The sequence below is a fragment of the Sarcophilus harrisii genome, chromosome 1 (genome assembly GCF_902635505.1).
Source record: "Sarcophilus harrisii chromosome 1, mSarHar1.11, whole genome shotgun sequence".
NCBI classification, from domain to species: domain Eukaryota; kingdom Metazoa; phylum Chordata; class Mammalia; order Dasyuromorphia; family Dasyuridae; genus Sarcophilus; species Sarcophilus harrisii.
In genome coordinates this window covers 341,876,925-341,896,421 of record NC_045426.1, presented here as the reverse complement: position 1 = coordinate 341,896,421, position 19,497 = coordinate 341,876,925, and the positions used below count along the sequence as shown (strand labels likewise).

Below are 19,497 nucleotides of genomic sequence, written 5' to 3'. Positions count from 1 at the left end.
TGTTGAAAAAAATTTATAATTTAACTGCTATATATGTATGTGTATTATGTCTATATATATGTACTTAGACTTCATATTTACATAAATGGATGTTTAAATAATTGAAGGTTGTATCTGATTAAATATAAAATGAAAAGCGCATTCAAATTCTAACTGAATGGAAATATATTGAATAAATAAAGTTAGTTGTTGCACTGGTACAAATATTATTATTAATCACAATAATCTAGTATATATATTTATTTTTAAGCTTTGCAAAGTACTATATATAGATAAATATATATACACACATATATAAGATATACATAAACATACATACACACATACATATATGTAAAATTATTTGCCTTTCACAAAACAATCCTGAGAAGTGGGTGCTGTTATTCCTATTTTACAAGTGAGGAAGCTAAGAAATTAATTAAGCCATTTGTGTCAGGTTACATAGCCAGCAAACTCTGAGGCAACCTTTTAACATGTGCCACCTACCTGTTTCATCATGCAATATAATGCAGAAGTATGTATAACAATAGTATAAATAATAATAGCTAGCATTTATGTAGCTATTACTTTTCTTTTATAACTACTATTGGCTAAATTTTTAAGGTATGCAAAGTTTTTTTACTATTTGGCAGTAAGTCAACAAACATTTAAATGCTTACTATGTGCCAGGCATTGATTGAGAATACAAAGAAAGGCAAAAACACTGTCTTTGTTCTCAAGGTGCTCACTCTGCTCACAAGGATTTAGCATACAGAAAAATTGTGCTTGCACAATATATGCATTGTAAATAGAAGATTTTTTAATCTCACAATATTCCTGGGAGATAAGTGCTATTATTATACCCATTTTACAGTTGGGGAAACAGGCTGAGAAAGGTTAAATGACTTGTTTGTAGTTATATAGTACTACTCAGTGTCTGAAGCAGGATTTTAACCTCAAGGCTTATAGATACTAAATCAAATACTTTATGTACTGTAACATCTAGTTGCATGTAAACCATGTAAGTAATATCAAAAGTGAACCTCAAATAAAAGAGATTAAGTGTAGACTCTTATGATACTTGGATCAATGAATTATATAAATATTCTTCATAATGCTCTAATCATTTGGCAAGATAGCATCAGGAGAATCTTTTACTTTTTCCTTTCTTATTCTGCAAACATTTATTAAACATCTATGTGTATGGCACTTCTAGGTCCTGATATTTACCTTTAACTGCAAAATTACTACTTTAACTTAGGTTCAAAATTATTTTTCTGTTCTCTACCTCACTCTCAACTCTATTTGTATAAACAGATTGCTTTAGTTTTCCTTAGTAAAACATAAAGACTTTAAAAAAAATTGGAATAATTACTATTTTTCCTCTAGCAAAATTACTAAAACTGGCAGATAGATTGGTTGTACAATTGTTCTTTTTTGGGGGCCCTGATGTTTTTCCCATCTTTTGCTGGTTGCAGCAGTTAATACTAGATTACCCACCTGGACTTTGCATTTTCTATCGTTCACTGACAGTTTTATCATCCAGGATTCAAGAGAAAAATACTGTTTTAATTAAACCTAAACTTGTAAATAGCAGATCTTTGAACACAGGGGAAGTTGTTGTCCTACAAAGGACCCAGCTGGTAACTGACGCTATGAGCACCTCTTTGAATAAGGCCATGTGCCCCAAGACTGATTGAAAATCTATTAAAACAACCTGGGTAAGTGACTAAACCAGGGACAGATGTGGATAAATTATTAACCAGCACTAGCATTGAAGCAGAAAATTTATTAAGTAAAAGTTGTGATTCTCCTGGTAGGAATTGAATTTACTTATCTGTGATCATAGAGTTAGTTAGATGAGAAGTTATCTAAGAGTAAAACAACCTCATTTAACAATTGAAGAAACTGAGTCTTCAAATGGCTAAGTGAGTTGACCAAGATTATATATATAATAGTAAAAAAAAAAAAAAACAGAGCTGAAATTGTAGCCAAGTTTAAGAAAGGGGGGGAAGAGGTTTTCTGATAGTATTCATCTTCACTTAGGCCATGAAGTTCAGGGCACTGAAAAAATAAACCCTGGGTTTAAATATGATCTGACAATGTGTAATAGGTGATGTCTTTACATTTCTTTAAGTATTAGTGATTTGGAGTGTTTTTTCACTTGACCTTCGTGGTAAGGAAGTAATAGGGAGTTTAAAAATAGGAGTGTGCTACTCTTGTGAATGTTGCATGTACTTTGAGAGGAGGCATTGAGATTAGTTTTACTTAATTGTTTTACTTTATTGGAGATCTCACATCTCTACCTTCAAATAGTAATACCACTCGATCTCTAAATCTCAAAAATATGTTTCTTTGGCTATCTCATTTAGAGGCTTCCTCTAATAAGAATAATCAAAGAGGCTAAGAAGAGTGCTACTATCAATTTCTGAAGCATTTTTAAGAGGTTTATTTTTATTGGTTTTATTTAATGCCTTCCAAACATATAACCCCTAATAATATACAACTAGATCAAAAAGCAGGATTTGATCTTGGAGGAAAGAAGACTCAGAAAATGAATAAATGTGCTAATTGTGGTCCTTAGACACAGTAGAATGAGGACATTCCTAAGCTCTTGAAAATATAAAATATTATAAAAATTATAGAATATTAATGATACTTATAGGTGACATCTAATAAATTTACCCATACCTCTGAAGAATTTCATGAGAAAGCTACTTCTTATTTTTAAGAAAATGCTTTTTAGAATTTATAATAAAAGTAGAGGGCCTGTTTCCCAGGACAGAATGTTTATTTTTAATTGCTGGGTTTTAATGGCAAAAACAGGGGATAGCCTACTTTTTTTGAACCATTCAGGGTTATAATAATGGTATTTTTATCAATGCTCATCACCCTCAACTCTGAAAATATATCCCTTTACATTTCTTTTTTTGTGTCATTTCTTTTTTTTCAGATGCTCTCTCTCTCTCTCTCCTAAACTTTATTTTCTTTTTCTTTTCTTCCCTTATTGGACATTAAAAATATTTCTTATTTGTTGTATTTACTGAATGACTAATCTTTTGTTTTGCTTTGTTTCTTACTTGGTGAATAGAAGATTATGGAGTTGTGAAAAAGAGCTTTAAACTAGGAATCAGAAAGTCCTAGTTAAAAAATCCAGTTCTAATTCTTATTAGCTATATGATCTTAGACAAATGAATTCACTCTTCTTGACCTCATTTTTCTCCTTTGTGTAATGAGTTAGACCAGATAATCTTCAAATCTTTTGATTCTAAAATTCCGATTCTCTAAAGATATCATTATTTTTCTTTAAATTTAGTTTGTTTTTAAAAAGTAACTTTCTCCTTTGTTTGTACCTCATAATAGAGAAAAAAGTTTTCTATTCTTGACTTACTAGAAAAGTCAATTCACCAAATAGATTCTAATGATCTAAATAAAATCTTGAACAAAGATAGCATGCTTACTACGATTTTAATTCCCTCTTCTGGCTTCAAATAAAGGAAATCAGGGTTATTTCCATTGTTACAGAAAAGCATTGTAAATATAGTATTGCTTGAATTTCTACAGATCATCCTTTTTGATCCCTAATTTCTCTCTTTTGTTTTTTTTTTCTTGTTTATCTTTTTTTGCAAAAGTGTTCTGTAGCATATAGATAAAACATACAATTCAATCAAACAAACAAATTATGTTCAGATTTGCTGCCAAGTCTCGGGTAATGACTTATTTGAGGACATAAGGTTACATCCTCCCCAAGAAAGATGACTTGTATGGATAATTGGGTAAACTCCTGGTTGAAGGAAGGATATTACTTTGCCTGGGTTTGTACAAGTGATATTCAAATTGGGAAATTGACATAAATTACAAACTTAGTTCAATAGGGTGTTTCCCAAGTGCTAAAATTCAGAAGACCCTAGATGAGCAGGAAAATCCATTGCCAGAACAGAAATTCAGTTGAGAAGTCCAAAGGAGGAGGGGGAAAAAAAATAAGAGAATTGTGAGTCAATTGACTGGTTCATTTTCTATGTTCTCTATAGCCACTGATAAGATGGTGAGTATAGGATAAAGTCTGAATTATTGAAGTATTTCTGTATAGAATGCCTCTAGCTTTGTCAAGCATGTAAAGAAAATGCTTATTTTCAGAAAAGCAGTAGAGAATTTACCTCTCTTCCTCCAACCATATAAATATACTCCAAGTTCAGTAATATAGTTTTTGCCACATGGAACTTTGTCTAATCAGACTTATATTCAATTCTGTCGCTATTAGTAGTTCTATCTCTTCCTTTTTTTTATCATATTTGTGAATTTCTGAAATTGAAAGTTTGTCTTCATTAAAGCTTAACATTTTTACCTGTTAGCATTTTTAAATTTAATATATTTTCAAGTGAAAAAAATTGCTTTAACATGCTACAGAAAATAGATGAAGTTGAAGCAGGGAAGAAGCAAGGAAAATCAGAGACTGTCTTATTGCAAAGGCCTTGGCAGTGTGTTTGGAGGAAAGCTATATTTGGCAGAATCCCAGACTGCATTCCTAGACCAAACATGTAAATATAGTTTGTGTATTGTAACACTTAAAAGTAGTTCTTCTAACATTAGTAGTTTTAAAAAATAATCTGGTCAAATGTGATAGTAGGGTATTGTTAATGTAAATTTCACCTTTCAAATATTTCATCCAGACTGCACAAATTGGCTGGTAACAAAATTATTCCAGATTTTTTTCTTAAAAATACATTTTAATGAATATCTTTTATTTTTACATCACCCATATTTTCCATTACGATTTCTCTCCTGAAGAGCAATAAGAAAGAATAAAAAAAAGAGGGAGAAAAAATAATTCATCAAAATTGTGTGTGTAAGATAGATGCTAGGATTGTTTTGGTTTGAATTACTCTTATTAGTAATTTGAAGGATTCTTTCATTTGTTTTGCCATTTTTTGGAGAATTTTGTTCATATCATTTGACCACTTTAAAACAAATGACATTTAGTCTTATGTATTTCTATTAGTTAACTATATATATTGAATATCCAAATCTTCAAAGATATTTGATATAAACATTGTTTTTTTTTTTTTTTTTTGCTCCTTGACCACTTGCCTTTTTATCCTAGTTGGATTAATTTTATTCAAGCAAATGATTTTCAAATTCATGTAATCAAAAGTCTGCATTTTGTCTTTTGGTTATTTCTCAATTCTTTATTTAGTTAAGAACTTATCTTCTAAGAGCATGATAGTCAAAAGTATATGAAATACTTTTCTTCTAATTTTTTTTATGTCATATTAACATCACAAATTTATTTATTTTTGGAATTTATTTTGGAAGCTGGCACAAGATATTGGGCCAAAGAATTGTAATTTGAGCTCATCAATTGGGGAATCGCTGAATGAGTTGTGGTATATAAATGTAATGGAATATTATTGTTCTATAAGATATGATGAGCAGGCTTATTTTTAGAAAAGCGTGGAAAGACATAAACTGATGCTGAGTGAAGTGAATAGAACCAGTAAAATATTATACACAGCAACAGCAAGAATGTTTGAGGATCAACTATAATAGACTTAGCTCTTCTCAGCAATAATATAATCCAAAACAATTCCAATAGACTTGGAATGGAAAATGCCATTCACATTCAGAGAAAGAATTGAAAACTGAATGTGGACTGAAGCATATACTATTTTCTACTTTATTTTGTTATTTCTTTCTCAGTTGTAGCTGGATCTTTCGATTGCTTAATAGATTGCCAAGATATTATGGTGCTCCATTGCATTAACCTCCTCCCCACCACTAATAAATTAGTTATGAAGTCCTCATTTCATCTTGCTGGCATGTACTTCTCTTGAAGAAATGTTCTTCAATTTGACCTTTTACTCTCAAACGAAGGCTCTTTTTCTTTATTTTCCCCAGCTGCAATCCTTCCCTTTTTGTCACATCCCTCATTATCCTGTAGTCTCATTTTTTTTTTTTCTGAGAGAAGTTAGTTCTGAGAGAACTTGTTACTAGAGGAGTTATTCTTTCACTGTTCATTGACCAACTTGATAAAAGTATATAACCTTTTCCCCTTTGTCTAAACTTCTCCTCTACCCATTTATTAACCTTTCAATTTTGGAATTTCCCTTCACAAAATAAATTATTTTACATGTAGAATGATTGTATATTTAGACCATGTCACTTTTCTTGTTGCCTTAATTTCTCCTTATATCTCTACTCCTCTCTGTGCTTTTTTAATCATTAGGTGATCCTTCTTGTCTTTTTTTCTTTAATTAAAAAAAAAAACATCTCTTAGTAGGGAAGAATTTATTATATTATGTATTATTTCCTTGTAATTGTTCTTGTTTACATTTCTTGTGAGCAAAGTATTCTGCTTTTTTCCCCCCACAGAAATGTATGAAGTGCTTCTCTTGTTAAATTTTTTTGTTGTTGTTGTTGATGATTTAGGCTCAACTTTGCAGGGCATATTATTTCTGCTTTTCTTTTTAGCATATATTATTCCATTCCCAGCTATGATTAATGGAATTTGATCTGTAAATTCTTTGTATTAGTACTTTGTTTTCTATATTCAGAAGTTCTGAGCCATTTCCTTTTCTTATTGATTTCATTATGGTGTGTTGATTGTTAGTATTTTTTTCTGGGAGGCTACAGTTGTTAAGTTCTTTGTGCATCATGTATTCAAGTTCAGTGTCCTTAGTTCATAAATTTAACTTATTTTCTTTTACCATTATTGCCTCCTACTTTCCTTCTATCAAATTTTCCTCCATTTCAGAATATTTGTATTACAAAATTGTTAATTGTGATGTTCTTCTTTTTTTATAATATAATGGTTCTGGGAGCAGGTTTCTTGGGGAGGTTTTCTGGAGGCAGTCTTAATTTCAGTTCAGAGTAATAATCACCCCAAAATGCAGCCAGCTGATAAAATCCAAATGTTTATTTTCTCCTTCCAAGTCTTGTCTCTTTCCTTGGGCCCGGTTAGCTTTCTTAGAGGCCTCTCTCCCTCCTTGGTTCCAAAAGCTCTTGCAGCTTATCTTTTGTCTCTGCCAGCTTCTACCTCTAGCTCAACTCCAACTCCTGGCAATCTTCTAAACTGACTCTCACTCTGTCAATCTTCCGAAGTGACTTCTGGCTCTAGCTTAATTCCAACTCGGGCTTCTTCCGAACTGACTGACTGACTGACTGACTGAAGCTCTTTTTATGCTCGGTGTAAAAGGTTGACTCCTCCTCCGAGAGTAGGATTATGGAGGTGTGAATTCACAAAGTTACAAAGTTAATTTTGTGTATCTCCCATACTTGTGAACACCAATGTGTGAGCTCCAATGTGTAAACTCTTAAAGGTGCAAACCCAAGCACAAAAGCATTGCTTCCATCAATTCCACTTAGTACCTTGTTTCAAGTTTTGGCCCATAACATCTCCTTGTAGGATCAGATCAATCATACTGAACCCTAAAATAGATAATTATTGTCTCTATCAATTCTAATGACATAACACTTTGTAAGGATTCCAACAGTTAATCTCTCAGTTCTTTGCAGAAACTTTTAACTATGGACAAAATTTTTTTAATCTAAATTTTCACATCAAGAGCTTTAAATTAGGACATATTTATTCCTATTTCTTATCTTGTACATTTCATTGGATTCTGTGTTTAATCAGTAATTGGTTTATTTTCCTTTTTCTTGTAATATGTTTAAAACAAAATTTTATTGTTATCTTTAATTTCTATATTATTTAATTTTCTTCTTCTAGCCTTTTCTTTATTTTCTCTGAGAACCATCTTATATAGCAATATTTTAAAAGGTAATAAAAAATGACAAAGAAAAAAAAACAGTAAAACCAATCCATCATTGAAAAAATCTGAAAATATGTGTAACAATGAACATCATTGAATGTCTCAACTCTGCAAAGGAATAAGGGAATATGTATTTTCATATCTCTTTTTTGAATCATACTTGTTTTTTTATAATTTTGCAAATTCGCTCTCAGTTGTTTTGTAATAGTTGTTCTTTCCTATTTATATTGTCATAGTCTTTATATATGTTGTTTTCTTAGCTCTGCTTGTTTCATTTTAAATCAATTCACATAAATGTTTCTATGCTTTTTTGCCTTTATTATATTATTCATTATAGCACAATACTATTGCGTTATAATTATGTACTGTACTTTATTTAGCTATTTCTCAAATGATGATGTATTTTGTTTCTACTTATGTGCTCTCACAAAAGTGCAGCCAGAAATATTATGATATAGATTGACCCTTTCTTCTTATCAGTGACTTTCTTGAAGTATATACCTGTCAGTATCTTTGGGCCAAAAGATTGTTTTTGTTTAGTCCTTCAGTCACATCTGACTCTTTGAGACTTCATGGACCACAGCACATCAGGCCCTTTTATCCTCCAGTATTTCTCAAAGTCTGTCCAAGTTTGTATTCAGTTTCCATGACACTATTTATTTCTCTTATCTTTTGCTATTAAATCCTTTTCCTTTTGCCTTCAATCTTTCCCAACTCTTTCCTAGTGAGTCCCATCTTCTCATTATGTGCTCAAAGTATTGTATTTAAGCTTTGGCTTTAGTATCTGACCTTCCAGTGAATAATAGCCTTAGAATGTTTCTTTAAGTATCAAATGATTTGATCAGGAACTCTCAAAAATCTTCTCTAGCACCACAATTTAAAAACATGGATTGTGTTGTGTTCAGTCTTCCTTATAGTACAACTCTCACCAATTTGTCGGAAAGGTGATGTCTCTGCTTTTTAGTGTGTTGTTTAGGTTTCCCATAGCTTTCCTTCCAAGGTGGAAACATTTTTTAATTTTGTAACTGTACTCACTATCTATGATAATCTTTGTTCCCAAGAATATAAAATGTGACTTCCATTTCTTCTTCCTTTTATTTTCCAGGAAAGATAAGACTAGTTACCAAGATCTTCATTTTCTTTTTTTGATGTTAAGCTTCAAGGCAGTTTTTACACACTCTACTTTCACTCTCATCAAGAGGTTTCTTAATTCCTCTTCACTTTCTGCCACAGTAGTATCTTCTGCATATCTGAAATACATTCTGTGCTCTGAATACAAGTTAAATAAACAAGGTGACAATATACAACTTGTCATAATTCTATTCCAATATTAAATCAATCAGTTGTTCCATGTTCAGTTCTAACTGTTGCCTCTTGACCTGTATACAGATTTCTTAGGAGAAAGTAAGATGACCTGGTACTCCCGTCTCTTTGAGGATTTGCCCTATTTTTTTGTTTAAATTGTTCTTTATATTTACATATATATATATATATAAATTTATTTTTATAGGCATTTATTTCATTCTTCTATTATCCACTGAACAATTTCTTTTTTCTTTTCTTTTTTTCTTATTATAAATGTACATTTACTTTTTAAATACATATTTCTTTATGAGTCATGTAGGGAGAGAAAAATCAGAACAAAAGGGAAAAACCATGAGAGACAAAAAAAGGAAAAAAGAGGAAAAAAGTGAATATGGCACGTGTTAATTTACATTTATTCTCTTACATAGTTCTCTCTCTGGATGCAGATGGCATTTTCTATCCAAAGTTTATTGGGATTGCCTTGGATAACTTGGATTGCCTTGGAACTGCTGAGAAAAAACAAATCTTTTATAGTTGATCATCTGTATTTTATTGTGATCCACACAAAGGATTTACTGTATTCAATGAAATAAAAGTAAATGTTTTTCTGTATCTCCCTTTCTTTTTCCATAATCCTGCAAATGTTGGCAATTTGGTCTCTAATTCTTTTGTAGCAGTATATTATATTAATTGTTCTGTCAGTGCATTTCAGTTTCTGTTGTATTCCAAGTACATTTATTATATCCTTACATATTGCTTTCCTGTTGTTTACATTGTGCAAAGCAAATATTTACTACTTTCAATGTTATTTAGAACTTTACATGTTTTACAATTAACGTGCTCATGTAATGTAGCTTTTCTTCCCTATTTCAGTACTTTATTAAAAAATTGAATTGTCACAGCATTTGATTTTGTCTTCTTGCATGTTTAACCATTTGTCTTCACATCCTGTGGCGCTTTGTTCCCCTTTTTTTGTATGTATTGTTTGATTCTTTAAAACAAAAAAAAGTAAAGAAAAAGGAGTTTATAGAATGAATGACTTACTGGGCATGTGATAAGATAGAGTAGTTTTTTTGGGGGTTATTTACTTATTTATTTATTTAGTTTTTAGTAATGGAGTGTTTTTTTTTTTTTTTTTTGAGATATTGCATACTCCTGTAGTGTTCTGAGAGAGTCTTATTGCTCAAGCAAGTCACTGATCAATTTTTTTTCTTGATCTTCTAATGTCATCATTTCTACAAGTAAGATTGAGAATATTTTGTTTCAAGCTGCTATAGTATTTGGTTACTTGGGTATATTGATTGGAATATACTTTTTTGTGCTGCTCATAGTGTAAGAGAACTTCTGGGTCTGGGATAAGAGTAACTATATATATATATTTAATAGTTATTACATTATAATATAAAGTACATATATACACATATAATATGTTTATATTATAAATTGTACATGCAAATTTATGTCTGTATAATTATAATGTACATTATTTTATAAATGAATTAATTTTAATATTTGCTAAATGGAATATATAATTTAAAAAGCTACTAGGATATTTTCTGTAAATAAGAATTTTGATGCAAAACCCTATTTATGTACACATATTATCGTATATGTATACAGAAATTGTTATGAATGTATCCACAGTCATACTGTTTGATTTTTGTCTGTCGTTTTCAGAGAGAACCAAAGTGACATCACTGTGTAAGTGTTTATTACAATGTGTCTGACTGTGACTGATCAGACCAATATGAGTTTGGAATGCTCTGCTAGGGTCGGGCACAAATAGTCCCTGTGAACATTTGGGGTGACTTCTCTAACTGCGCATTTTGTGTTTCTTTTGAGCTAATTCATTTCTGCTTTGCTCATAGAGCACAGTATCTTCTCTGATGAGGGCATGCTATACTGGGTGGTCCCATGCCAGTGTCTCCCTTGTCATACAATCAGTTCTAAAATTCTTAAGAGAAACCTTGAGACTGTCCTTGTACTACTTTTTCTGAAGTGCCTGCACTGTGTGAATTCTCCATAAAGTAATCTTTTTGGCAAATGTGCATTTGGCATTTGAACAATGTGGCCTTTCCAGTACATTTGTGTTCTCTATTTACACTATATGTACATATTGATATTTTATATGTAGATGTTTACATATTTAAATTATATGTAGCATGTGATTATATATCCTGGCTGATACAGAATTTACATAAATACACATGTGTATGTATATGTACATTCATGTACATGTGTATCTTATCAGACAGGAGAGATTTCTTTAAGTCAGCTCATTGATCTTCTTATTAAAAGTTCTGTCTTTTAATATTTGCCAGAAGAAACAGCTTGATGTAATGGTAAGAATTCTGAACTTAGAGTCAGAACCCCCTGGTTCTGGTCCAGACTCTGTTACTTATAGTTATGTGAGCAAACTGTGTACTTTGCATTTACTTGTGAAAAAAGTACTTTATAAATCTCAACTCTCCGAATATGAAGTATTTTTTTATGTAAAATGTTTTTGTAACTATAGAATCCTAGAGCTGAGGTTCCCAAACCCTCTCAGAGTCTGTCTGTTTAAACACTTAGCTAAACAGCATCTATCCTTTCTACAATATTACCAATGGTCATCTTGACTGCTGAAATATAAGTAACAAAGTCCATTCTTCACATCATAGCACTGGGTCTGGACTCAGGAAGACTTGAATTCATATCTTGTCCAAGACATGTGCAAACTGTGTGACCATGGGCAAGTCACTTAACTTCTATCTGCCTCAGTTTCCTCAACTTCCCAAAGTGAGATAGTGAAATATTGGTAAAGTGCTCAGTACTGTCCCTGGCATATCCTAAACCTTTAAAAAGCATTTGTTTCTCTCTTCTCCTCCCTTCCTATCTCCCTACCTGCCTCCCTACCTATCCCCTTTCCTTCCTCTCCCTCTCTTCCTTTTTCCATCCTTCTCTAGAAATATTTAGAAGTGTGAAATTTTGCAATTTCTCAGATCTAATTTTCCCTTTTTTTTAGTTATATTGATGATAGTGCATGTCACTGTCTAAACAAAGAAGAGGATGGAAAAAATATTGAGTTAGCATGGTTTAGAGGAGATTGTTCTTTTAACCTTACTAATCAAGCATAGGACCAGTATTTGTGACCACTTTTTGAAAATTTAGGAAGGAACTTGAAGTACTTCTCACAGTAAAAGTCAGTTTTTAACATGTAAGAAAAATTATTTATATTATTGGCTCTAGAACTGTTACATTAGTGTTCCAGTGATAGTTGTTTTTTAAAATTGTACTTTGAAAGTGTTGTTATTTTTGTTTTTGTTCTTGGCCCAAATGCTGTGATTCATGGCTTTGACTCTATATGCCAGTTTATAATAATGTCTTTTCTTCTTTTAAATTGCTATGCCCTGTGCAATAATATATGTCTTGTGTATACTTTATTCAATTTCCAGAGTGTATATATTTTTTCCAATTCACTCTTCCCTTGTTTACATTGTATATGACACAGGGGTTGATTTAGATTTTTCTAAACTGATTAGCAGTTATAGATTGTGTAGCATTTTGAGGGAAATTTGATTAGCACTTTTTGAAAATTGTACAGCTTATCACCCCATTAATTAAGGTAAATTATGCCTTACTAGTGCTTTTTTAGTTCAGGATTCTTTTTCAAAACAAAACCAAAATACAAGATGATTGAAGCTGCAAAGCCTACTTATTTCAGTTTACATGCATATTTGCTAACCTCTTAGTTGCTTTTTGGAGAGTTGGAGAAAAAAATGTACCAAAGGATACATAAAATGTTGTTTCATTTTATGTTATTTTTAAGTGTCCATTGGTTCTTAAACTTTATGGGAAATTTGTTTTTTTCCTCTCTTCCAGTCCACCCTTGTTCTAATGAAATGGTCTGCTTGATTTTACAAGCTTTTCTGTAAAATGCTTTTAGTTTATAAAAATAAAAAGAGCAGAGGAGAGTGAGTATAGCTATATTAATTGAGTACTGCTACCATATATTATCTTTATTTTATTTTATTTTTTACTATTTGTAAAGTTTCTATGCCATAATGTAGAATTTTTAACTGGGTTAAACCAAAGCCACTAGAAAAAAATAGCAGTTCTGAATAAGTCCTCTTTTTAGTATTATAGCATTCATATGAAAAAATTAAATCTGATTAAATTACATTTTCCATCTTGAATTTTAAAAAATGGAATATGTTAATGTACTTCTAATTGTTGTTGAAGTCCCTTTACACATCTTGATAAGCCTAGTATAACTTCTTTTTGGACTAGATTTAATGAAAGTTAATAAAAAGATAGAAATATATAATGGTTATTTACAGGGTACCTTGTCTATATTCTCAGTTATTACATTCTTTGAAATGTTCATTCATGTTTCTCTGTTCACAGCCACTTTTATGACATTATTCTAGTGAAAGGAGGAATTATCTTTTCATTCTCCAAATTAAAATTTCATTGATTTTCATATTCTTAGATTTTATTTTGAGGTGTAAAATTTCCCATTTTACTTCTCACTTCTTACACATTTATTTACTTTTCTCACTCAGGTATATTTAAAAATGTAATCAATATTTTATGCATTTTCATGAATTATATTCTTAGCTTCTGAGTATAAAACTTCCTAGTGTTAATATAGTTTTTTGAAATAATGACATTTTGAGGCTTTTTAATAAAGCATTTTATGGTTAAATAATTTTTTTCTTCAAGTGAATAACAATGTTATTTTTACACAGCTTGTATACATCATGTATCAAAAGTTTATATACAACTCCAAATATGGTTTGCACAATTCACAAATTTTATTTTTTCAGTGAAGTTGTGCTTTTTAAAAATCTTAAATTAGTTTTTGTTTTATGTAGAAAACACAATTCACAAATTTTACTTTTTCAGTGAAGTGCTTTTTAACAATCTTAAATTAGGTTTTGTTTTATGTAGAACAATGCAAGAAAGAGTTGGATTTTAATCAAATGGGAAATTCAGCTGTGTAGCTGTTACTAATTAAAGCTGGGGTTGCCAAGGTTGACCTTTGGAGGCTCTTGATGACCTCTGGCAGGAATCACAAATGATTTGGAATAGGGATTCAATGTTTTGTTCCCAAACTACTTAGTATTCCCAGAATATCCCCTATCATTTCTTGCGTCTTTGCCTTCATGTATGTCATTCCTTCTCTTTATAATATCCTCCTTTCCCAGTTTTTTCCCATATAATTCCTGTTGGTCTTTTGAAATTTAGTGATTTCTTCCTAAGAAAGTTTTCCTACTTTCTCTAGCTGGGTTTAACTGCTCCCTCTTTGGGGGAAAAACACAACAAACCATTTTATATTTCCAGTATAGCAACTTATTAGACTTTATATTCTACTTATTTTTATCTTTTATCTCCTGCACCATCAGCTCTAATAATAAAAGTTCTAATAAGGAGCTGAATTGTTGAGTTGTTAAGAACAATACCGTGTCTTTAAATGTTGCTTTATAAATATTTGCTGAATGATTGGCAGAGTATATAATAATAAAAAATAATTGGATTTGACAATAGAAATTTAGACTTAGAGATTTCACTTTATGTCTCCATTAACTGGTATGAACTATCATTAATTTGATGACTTATTCTGTTACATAATCATTTATTTGTTATTTATGATCACATTCCCATTTATGGATTAGAAAATTAATGCTACTGGAGAGATATTGAAACTTACTGCAAGCCAGAAATCTCATGACTTTGGACATTTCTGTTTTTGTTTTCAGTTTTCCATCTATACAATAAAAGGGTTGGACTAGATGATCATCAAGATCCCTCTGAGCTTTAACATATAAGTGACTATGACCTAACAGGGATTCTTAAAAATGTGAGAGAATCAGTTTTTTCTCTGTGGCACATCAAATTCTAGTTCTGTGACATTAATTGAGACCTCTAATGTCTTTAAAAACTTCAAAAATTATGTGCTTTTTTTTTTTTAGCTTGTTCAATACTTTGCTAAAGTAGAAAACTAGTGACTTATTAAGCATAATTTTGAAGACCAAATGCATTTTAAATTCCTCTGTCTTAAACATGCTTTTATAGGTGGATGACCCTGGAGCCCTTGGTGAGTTACAGCCAGAAACAGAACTGCTTACTTTTACTACAGAAGTCTTTTCAGCCATATTGGCAAAACAAATAAACACCCCCTTCCTAACCATCCTCCCCCACTGCCCCAACCCCCCCCCCAAATCAAAACACTTTGCTCCATTGAACCGAGTCACCAATTTTAATATGAATTCTCCATAGCTTCCAAAATTTGGTACACAATATGAATCTGCACTTTTTGTTGAGATTTGTTCTTTGGGGATATAATCCTATTTAAAATAGGAACTTTGCATTGAAAAATGTTATTACATTTTGTGAATTTGTCTACATGAACATTAGTTTGATAAGTATAACAAATAAACTTATTTGGTCAAAAGAAAAATTAGAAATGTTTATTTCATTTTTATAATAAAAATTACTATTTTTGGGGGGGTTGGTCTTCTAATTGGTGTATCTTCTATAAATTGTATTATGTGAATCAAAAATGAAAATTAGAATCTAAGAAAGGACGTCTGGAAGCTATTTTGTTTTTCTTTGTTCCTATGAACAGATATTTTCGTGAAGCTAATTAAAAGCCAGATTATAGTTTTTAATTCTAAATTGTCATGATTATTATCAATCAAAGTTAAATTAGGTAATGATGGTGAAAAATCAGAAAAAAATGAGCTTTTTGAAGCTTACATTTACATTATGTGTTAATTTATAAAATCTAAGAGTTGTTGCCATTTTATGAATTTTAAAAATTGAGGATTAACAAAATGATGTAGTTTATGTATAATCACATATCTAGCAGGTATCAGAGTCAACTGCAAAATTCTTCAGCAAAAAGCCTTTCCTGGTGTCCTTTAATTCTAGTGATTATCTGTGATTATCTCCAATTTATACTTTATATATCTTATTTGTACATAATTATTTTTGTGCTGTCTTCTCCTTTAGATTGGGAGTCCTTGAGTAAGTGAAATTTTTTTTTCTATCTCCAATGTGCTTGGCATAGTGTCTGGGTGGTGACAGCTTCTCTGGACCTCAGTTTCCTCTTTAGCATGAGGGTATTGATCCAGATAATCTTTTAAGATTCCTTTTAACTTTAAATCATATGATGCTATAATTCAAACTCATGTCTTCTGATTACAAATTCAATGGTTTTTCCTTTACACTGAGCTGTTTTAAATAGATGATGCTGCCTCTTGAGTATCTTAAACTGTATGTCTTATAGATTTCCTCAGACTAATATCTTTTTCCTAAAACCTTCTCTTCTTAAATGTATCACCATCTTCTTGGTTACCCAGACTCACCAACATAGGTATCTTCCTTGATTGTTCATTCTCACTTTCTGCATTCAGTTATCCAATCAAATCCAATTCAAGTTGTCATTTCTCTTATGACCACTCATCTCTTTTCTGATATTTTGACCACTCTGGTGCTGCGCCTTTTTACCTCATACTTAAACTATTGCAATATCTGCTAGTTGGTCTCCCTACTTTAAATCTCTCTTCATTTCAGTTCATCGGCTTTTCAAAATGATTTTCCTGACTGAATCACTTCTCTATTTGGAGAGGCTTCCTATGGTTTGTAGGATCAAATATAAAAACGACTATTTGACTTTTAAAGTTCATCATAATCTGTCCCTTTATTACTTTTCCAGTCATTTTTGCATGGCCTACTCTGTGCTTTGTGATCCTGTGATGCTGGCTTCCTTGCTGTTCTTACTTGACATCCCATCTCCCAATTCGGGACATTTTTACTGACTGTTTCTTCCATAGTTAGAACTCTTTCTCTTTTCATCTCCACCTTTTGGCTTCCTTTAAGTCTCAGAGAAAATCCCATTCTGTAAGATTTCCTTGTCCTATTTAATCTTGATGCTTTCCTTCTGATTTTATCTCCAATTTATTCTATATTCATTTTGTTTTTACATGGTTATTTGAATGTTATCTTCTCCATTAAACAGTGAGCTCTTTGAAAGCAGGGATTATTCCTCCTCCCTGATCTCTTTTTTGAATCTCCAGGGCTTAGTACAGTGCTTGGAACAGAGTAATTGCTTTATAAATGATTTATAGATTATTCTAATGTGTATACTATAATACATTGGGAAACTGTTGTGAAATCCCATGATATGAAAGGGATTTCTGCTGTGAATCTGACACTCTTGTTTGGGAATTCTTAGATATTAATTTAATATAGTCAGAGAATATAATCAATTGATTTATAAATTCTGATTTATTATTAGTTTTATTTTTACAAGTAAAGACAAACATAATTAAAAGATGTAAATAATATTATAGATTGTACTATCTCATAGAGGAGGGTTTTTAAAACCTTTTTTGTGTCATGGATACCCTGGTGAAGTCTGTGATAGTTTTTTCAGAATAATGTTTTGAATTCATGAAATGTACCAAATAGGATTATAAAGGAAACCAGTGATATTGACATAGTTATCTAAATATTTTTAAAAATCAGTTTAATGGACCTCAGTTAAGAATCTCAGCCATATACTCTAATTGATAAATGGTCAAAGAATATGAACAGATAATTTTAGGATGAAGAAATTGAAACTATTTCTAATCATATGAAAAGGTGCTCCAAATAATTATTGATCAGAGAAATGCAAATTAAGACAACTCTGAGATACCACTATACACCTCTCTGATTGCTTAAGATGACAGGAAAAGATAATGATAAATGTTGGAGGGAATGTGGGAAAACTGGGACACTGATAGATTGTTGGTGGAATTGTGAATGAATCCAACGATTCTGGAAAGTAATTTAAAACTATGCTCAAAAAGTTTTCAAACTGTGCATACCCTTTGACCCAGCATTGTTTCTACTAGGTTTCTATCCCAAAAAGATCTTAAAGAAGGGAAAGGGACCCACATGTGCAAAAATGTTTGTGGCAGCCCTTTTTGTAGTGGCTAGAAACTGGAAAATGAATGGATGCCCATCAATTGGAGAATGGCTGAATAAGTTATGGTATATGAATATTATGGAATATTGTTCTGTAAGAAATAGCCAGCAGGATGACTTCAGAGAGTCCAGGAGAAACTTACATGAACTGATGCTAAGTGAAATGAGCAGAACCAGGAGATCATTATACACTTTAACAACAATACTATATATTGATCAATTCTGATGGACATGGCTCTCTTCAACAATGGGATGATCCAAATCAGTTCCAATTGTTCAGTAATGAAGAGAACCAGTTACACCCAGCGAAAGAACACTGGGAAATGAGTATAGACCACAACATAGCATTTTTACTCTTTCTGTTATTGTCTGCTTGCATTTTGTTTTCCTTCTCAGGTTTTTTTTTCTTTTTTTCTAGATCCAATTTTTCTTGTGCAGCAAGATAACTGTATAAATATGTGTGTGTGTGTATATATATATATATATATATATATATAGTATTTAACATGTACTTTCACATATTTAACATGTATGAGACTGCCTTCCATCTAGGGGAGGGGGGCAGGAAGAAGAGAAAAAGTTGGAACAGAAGGTCAGTGTTGAAGAATTATCCATGCATATGTTTTGTAAATAAAAAGCTATAATAATAAAAAAAAAGAATCTCTGGCATAGAGTAACTCCATTGAACAAGTCACCAAAATATCTTATGATAATGAATGAAGAGGTGATAGAGATAAAGTTCTAGATTCCAATTATTTTGAATCAGTTGTCTTTTTTGAAACAAAGGTGACAGATTTTTGACTGGGTTGTTTCATTATGGTAAGAAATTTTTGGAGCTTTTTCATATTCCTCAAAATACTATTTTCTAAATGATAGATAAATTAAAATATGGTAAGTCAAAAACTATAGTTTATCTTTGGTAAGAGGAACTTATTCACTATTATTCCTTCCTGCCTTCTATCTCAAGATTTTCAACAATTTCAGAATTCCTTAAAATGATAGACTAAATTCCTAATGAATTGATTAACATTTTGTTTTCCTTTTGTACAACATGGTTTCACCTATAAATCTGAGCAGTTCTCATTGGAATCAAGTAGCCAGTTTTAATTTATCTTATATATTCCCTTTTTTATTGTGTTTCCTTTACAGTTGTGGCATTCTTGGTGGCTTATAATCAGAATAAACAGTTGATTGGAGAAAAGGGACTCCTGCCAAGCAAACTATACCTACAGCAAATTCAGCAGTACTTTAGAGGTAAATCTGTCTGGGATTCCTTCAGTTATTCTCCAACCATCATCTGGTTTCTGGATTGGTCATATATGGACTTCATCTTGGATGCAATATCTCTTCTTGGTCTAGGAGTTTCAGCTTTTGTAATAATAACTAGTTGTGCAAATATGCTTCTCATGGCTACACTCTGGATTCTCTACTTTTCGTTGGCCCATGTAGGACAGATCTGGTAAGTGGAATAAGTAACAACCTTTTC

General features: G+C 31.4%; 1 protein-coding gene across 2 annotated transcripts in view; it reads left to right on the top strand.

The window, feature by feature from the left end:
- Nucleotides 1-19,497, top strand: part of LMF1 (lipase maturation factor 1) — a 739,963-nt gene that overhangs the window by 28,205 nt on the left and 692,261 nt on the right. For both annotated transcript variants that reach the window (XM_031945746.1, XM_003761989.4), the window contains exon 2: nt 19,161-19,470. In XM_031945746.1, coding sequence (XP_031801606.1) covers nt 19,161-19,470 — 310 coding nt within the window. The remainder of the gene's footprint in view (nt 1-19,160; nt 19,471-19,497) is intronic.